The following is a 6,375-nucleotide window of genomic DNA, read 5'->3' as shown; positions in this document are numbered from 1 at the left end:
TGTGTGTGTGTGTGTGTGTGTGTGTTAGATGGATAGAAATGATATGATTTGATCTGAAATCTGTTTAAAATGTCGCTTCTGTTAAACTGTGGGCCGGTCTCGCTGCCATGCGCTCGAGCCTTCTTCTTCGAGCTGTCTGAATGGAAGTCAACACGTTCAAATGCACCCAGAAAGTGATTTAATGGCACATTTGCTGGGTCACATTGATGTTTGACTGTATGATTATTATTAGGCCTATCTCTTCTTTATTATTATTATTATTATTATTATTATTATTATTATTATTATTATTATTATTATTATTTTACGATGGAATAAAACTCAATCACTCATTTCTTGTGTGATGTATATTGTGTGTAGCCTATAAATCGCTTCCTTGTTTTCCTCACTATCCATTTCAGGCGAGCCCCCGGTCCCAGGACGATTACCATCAGTCAGCCTAATGCCGTAATACACTCTGAACTGCGCTTCGGGCGAAACCCAAGTCAGTTTATTAAACAAAGGGGGAACACAACGCGGAAACGGGGATCAGGCTCCTCTTACGGTACTCCTCTGGTGATAAACTAACGTCATAATTACACTAATAATTCCGCTTAAACAGCCCCCAATTAGGTGAAGAGCTCCTCGCAATAATCGGCCTGGATGCAAAAAAAAAAAAAATTGACAAATTAGATCTGCAACAAAAGTGAACCTGCTGATCATGATTATTATTATGGCATTTCATTTTCATACCCCTGAGTTATTATGGAGCTCCTTGCTAGGGCTTTAAATTTGCTGCTGACATTTATTTGTAATACTTTTTTTTTTTTTATATTAAATTGAGGTCTGCAAATATCAAACTAAGCATATTAAATACTAAGCAATAATAATAATTACGATTATAACAATTATGGCTAAGTAAATGACTGATAATAATACTTATGATTATTATCATCATTATTACACCATCAGAGATCTGAAGCGCTGGAACAGGAGGAGGCGTGTGTGTGTGTGTGTGTGTGTGTGTGTGTGTGTGTGTGTGTGTGTGTGTGTGTGTGTGTGTGTGTGTGTGTGTGTGTGTGTGTGTGTGTGTGTGTGTGTGTGTGGTTTGAGGCAGCAGTGTCGAGTGATGTGATACCGAGCGTGGGTGTAGCTGACAATCGTATCTATAATCAAGAGGTCCCATGGTGGGCCGATAGAAATCTACCAACTGGTCAATCTCTGGCCCAGCAGTCAATAAGACACATGGCCGTCCGCGAGACACACGTCACCCTATACACCTGACAACCACAGCAAACATGACAGCGTGTCTCAGCGCCGTGCTTTCTCTTAAGCTCCCAACAGATGTCCTCATCACTTTTCACCATGCAGCAACTATCATTTTTTCCCTCTGAATCCCCGACAAAAAAAATCCACATCCATCACTTTTTCCTCTCTTCCTCCATCACTGTCCTGCGTCATCCTAATCACCCTGTTGACATGATAACTTCTTTTGACGGCCTCCGTCTAAACCGCGTCAGCCAGATGACTTGAATACAAACGGAAAAGTTGTTTTTGGCTCACCGGTGCTGCTGCTGGTCGTTTTTCTTCTCCGCAGTCGCCGGACAGACTCTCTTTCTCTGCTCTCCGTCCGATCACCTCGACAGCTCGCTGCACGATCACTTCATGTCACAATTAGACGGCTGCACACCTCCACATTGTTTCCTCTTCTGCTCCCCTCTCCTTGATAATAACAGACCTCACCTCATGTCTGATTCGTTCGGGGAGTGCAGCTTCAGTATTGTCACATTTACATTGGATTAAATTAAATCTTCTAAATAAATGAAATAGTTGATGACTTTAGCGCAGTCTTTGCAAAGTCATCCCATATTGTTGATGAATTGCTTTCTAACCTTCACTTATATTTAGTTATTTTATTATTTTATTATTTGTAACATATCTTCCCAATGTATGGCGATGGGCTATATTTAAAGAAGACACTGGTGCTTTTTCAAATCACCTGTAAACTTTTACAGACTTTTTTTTTTTTATTTCAAGTGAACTTAGATCACATTCTGCTAAACTGATTGGAGGCGGGAAAAAAAACATAAATCGTCTCCCCCTGACATAATTAGTCCAAATTAGTGTTCTTATGTATGCATTTATTTATGCATTTTTTATTGGTTGCCATTAAGGCCAGGTAATATAGCAAGCTTTTCTTCAAACGCTGAATGTCTTGTTGTGGCCAGTTGACAGACATTTTCACTATGAAATGACGAAGTGACTGACTTGAGGGTTCCAGGTGTTGTGGAAGTCTTGATTGATTTGTGAGAGCCGCCGGAGGCTCGAAGACACACTGCAGCAGGCTCTGCGCTCTGGCGCCATCCTTCCCCCAGCTGCGGGACCAGCTCTGCCCCCACCCACCCCCCCGGTCCCTCCCCACCTCCGAGCTCTGCGCTCTTTGGCTGCCCGAGGTGTCCGTCAAAGTGAAGGCAAAGGGGGGGGAAAGTGTTTCTAGAAGAAAAAAAAAAAATCTGAGCAATATTTCTTCTGGTAGGCGGGCCGCTCGTGAAGGGAACAATCGGGTTGACTTTGCCAGGGAGCCACCTCAAAGCATATCGGGTTACCTTGAGTGACAGCGTAACCATGGCAAATAATTTGACTAAGGCTATTGTCTTATCCTCACCATCCCGGGTCAGATAACCGACCAATCAGAGTTCATATAATCGCTTGTCTTGCCAGCTTAGAATAATATTATTAAAACGAGCCAGCGAGCCCGGTCTCCGGGAGTCGGTTATGTTGAAACGGCATAGAAAAGGTGGAGGAGGACGTTCGGAGGAGTAGCAACTTTCTCTCTTTCTCAACAGCTAGATGAGGATTTGTCGCCTGGGGTTTTGCATGGCTGAGCGGACTTGAGTTTATTGGATATTACACCAAACCTTCGGGCTGTTTTTTTTTTTTTTTTTTAAGTTTTAAAGCTGCTCTTTTTTGGGACCTTTTTATTTTATTTTTTTTGTCGCTTATGGACTTAATGCGTTTTGATTTAATGTGGGACTGAGAAGGGGACAGACGTGGAAGTAAGGCGCGATATAATTGATTTGCGTTGTCGCCATGTCTATGCTTCCGACGTTTGGTTTTACGCAGGAGCAAGTCGCGTGTGTTTGCGAAGTGCTCCAACAAGGGGGGAACATCGAGCGTCTGGGCCGCTTCCTCTGGTCGCTGCCGGCGTGCGAGCACCTCCACAAGAACGAGAGCGTCCTCAAGGCGAAAGCCGTGGTCGCTTTCCACCGGGGCAACTTCCGAGAGCTCTACAAGATCCTGGAGAGCCACCAGTTCTCGCCGCACAACCACCCGAAGCTGCAGCAGCTGTGGCTCAAAGCGCACTACGTGGAGGCGGAGAAGCTGCGAGGCCGCCCGCTCGGCGCCGTCGGGAAGTACCGCGTCCGGAGAAAGTTCCCGCTGCCGCGCTCCATCTGGGACGGCGAGGAGACGAGCTACTGCTTCAAGGAGAAGAGCCGGAGCGTTCTCCGGGAGTGGTACACCCACAACCCGTACCCGTCCCCGCGGGAGAAGCGGGAGCTGGCCGAGGCCACGGGACTCACCACCACGCAGGTCAGCAACTGGTTCAAAAACCGACGGCAGCGGGACCGAGCGGCGGAGGCGAAGGAACGGTAGGAAACAACTTCATAGACGCTTCAAATCTGTTTCACAATAGGCGAATCTTTCTAGTGTGTTATGGGGTGTTTTTGTTTCCGTAGACAGTATTTAAAGCAGGCGCAAGCAACTAGTGTTTCCTCGGCGCCGACATATGCAATATGATTTGCTGACCTACATCTGGGCAATTCATTGCATCGACGAGATGTTAATATGTTTTCAGTTCTGAACGAACCTCTCCACGCATATGTTTCTATTGGGGGGGGGGGTTCTATTAGAAACATGTAGGTTTCTGTCCTAGTTCTGGGTTCAGTAGTCACCTCCTTGTTTGTGTTTGTGATGATCGTGCAGGCCGCGCGGAACAGTTGAAAGGCGGAAAATGAAAGGCTATAGAGTCAGGTAAAATTACAAGGTTATAAAAGTTGCATTTAACCCACTTTTATGTTTTAATCACACATATTATAACGTGAAATTGGCATTTCAATTGACTTTGACATTAGGATCAGAGAGAAAGCAAAATGCTTAACCCTTCAGATGCTGGACAGAACACAACAGATGGATGAGAAAACATCTCAGAGCACGTTTAAAAAGTTGTTCTGCGCTATAATTGGCGTTTGCGTCCTCCACATCAGAGCTGCTGACATTTCATTTGGAGTCGTTTGTACATTTCAAAAGTTTTTTGGGACGGGCAAGGCGTGTGTTTTCGTCAGGTGCTCGCTGGGCCGGTGTCTTCTTTCGCCCTCTGGCCACTGATTCGGGCTGAAGGCTTCACCTAAATCATGTCTTCCCACTGACAAAAGCCGTATTCACCGCTGCAAACAAATGGAGCAGGCGCACGTTTAGCAATAATTAGAGCTGTCATTTACTCAGACAGAGAGCTTTGCCCGCTTTGATAGGTGCATGCTGGTTCAATTAATTCACCCTAAATACTTAGTGGAGATGTATTATGTGCAGTCACTGTTTGCCACTTCAGCCAGCGTAGATTACACTTTTTTGCTGTGTGTGTGTGTGTGTGTGTGTGTGTATGTGTGTGTGTGTGTGTGTGTGTGTGTGTGTGTGTGTTTTAAGAATTTAACGTCGTCTTCACACCGTTAAAAATAATAATTTACAAATATATAATTTAACATTTTTAGTCTCCCACTTTTTAATGTTGCTACTTTAAAAAAAATGTGTTACAATTTGATAATTTCTTCCATATTTTTTCTGAGTGATTTGACATGTTGCAAGAGTTTTTTCTGTTCTGGCAACCACAGTGATTTGTTGTTGTTGTTGTTTTTCTTGTTGACAGAGAAAACAACGAGAACTCCAACGGCAATAGTCTCAACCCATTGACTTCTTCCATGAATGGAAATAAATCTCTATTGGGGAGCTCGGACGACGATAAAACCCCTTCGGGGACACCGGATCACACGTCCCAGAGTCCGGCCCTGCTCCTCGGCTCGAACGCCGGTTTACAGTCCCTGCACGGCCTCGCGCCCCCGCCCGGACCCAGCGCCATCCCGGTACCCGGCGGTGTAGACTCGGTGCACCATCACCACTCATTGCACCACGACACCATACTGAACCCTATGTCTTCTAATCTAGTGGACCTCGGCTCTTAAGAAAACACCAAACGGAACAGAAGGGGGACAGAGTGCACCGCTTTTTTTCTTCTTCTTCTTCTTCTTTTTTGGAAAAGTAATTAACGAGGTGGCGCGAGGCAAGCTTCAAGCACTTGCGGCAAGGTGCGAGGCAGACAGACTGGAACACTGCGAAGACAGACAGACAGGCAGACAGACAGATAGACACCGTAACAGACCATTTAGTCTAATATTCAACCTTTCAATCGTTTTTTTAAAATCCGTACCGCCATTATTCCCCAAATGAAACTCCCACTTTTTTCGGGGGTTTTCTAGAAACAAGTGTCAAGACAGAGAGCACTTAAGAAATTGAATCAAAACAGGTACCATTTATTGAATTATCGTCTCTTTAATTCGCTAAAGGGACGTGCTATTTGAGAGACTAATGTGATTGTGAATTGTTAACACGGATCTTTTTTTTTCTTTCTTTTTTTTTGCAGTGCTGGTGCCGACAAAAGGTGAGGTGGATATAGGTCGTTTTAGGTATTAAGAAAAGACAAAAAAAAAGAAAGTATTTTACCGGAATGTAATAACGTAACATGCTATATTGTTGAAAACAATAACAATAAAATGTCTTAATTCTTGTTACTATTACCGTTGTTATTTTAGGGGTTTCGATGTATCAGCAGACTCTGTAGGCACCGTGTTGAAGGTACCCCATCGCCTTTTTGTTTACATTACATAGGGGTCTTTTTTTCAACAGAGCCATAAGGAGGGTTTTATTTTGAAGGGGTGGGATGGGGGGGTGATGATGGGGTATACTATTCGCAAGTGTCTTATAAGAGCCGTGATGAGATGAAATATCTTAATCGCTTGATATTATTATAATTTGCATTTTCAGTTGGAAAGAGACTGCATGTAAACTTTGCGATCAATGATGGAACATCAAACGATTCACCTATAGTTTCATATACCCTTTACAATAAAAGAAAAAGAAATACATGAATTGAAAATGGAGGATTTCTTTTATTCTGAATGATTCTTGACAATTTGCAGAAAACGGTCTGTTTATATGGTTTGTCTATATATATTTTATATATATATATATTAACTATAGTTAAAAAGTAAAAGTTATACTATATATATATATATATATATATATATATATATATATATATATATATATATATATATATATATAAAG

The 6,375-nt window shown here is 43.1% G+C and overlaps 1 protein-coding gene across 1 annotated transcript; it reads left to right on the top strand.

The window, feature by feature from the left end:
- The first annotated feature begins 2,754 nt into the window (after positions 1–2,754).
- On the top strand, positions 2,755–5,815 carry six2a (SIX homeobox 2a). Its single transcript, XM_084021720.1, has 2 exons — positions 2,755–3,629; positions 4,901–5,815. Exons 1-2 carry the CDS (start codon positions 3,070–3,072, stop codon positions 5,211–5,213), a joined length of 873 nt encoding a protein of 290 aa, XP_083877846.1. The 5' UTR covers positions 2,755–3,069; the 3' UTR covers positions 5,214–5,815.
- Positions 5,816–6,375: the final 560 nt, after the last annotated feature.

The sequence above is a fragment of the Eutrigla gurnardus genome (genome assembly GCF_963514095.1).
Source record: "Eutrigla gurnardus genome assembly, chromosome: 11".
NCBI classification, from domain to species: Eukaryota; Metazoa; Chordata; class Actinopteri; order Perciformes; family Triglidae; genus Eutrigla; species Eutrigla gurnardus.
Note: the sequence above shows the minus strand (reverse complement) of the source record. Positions and strands in the feature narration are given on the sequence as shown.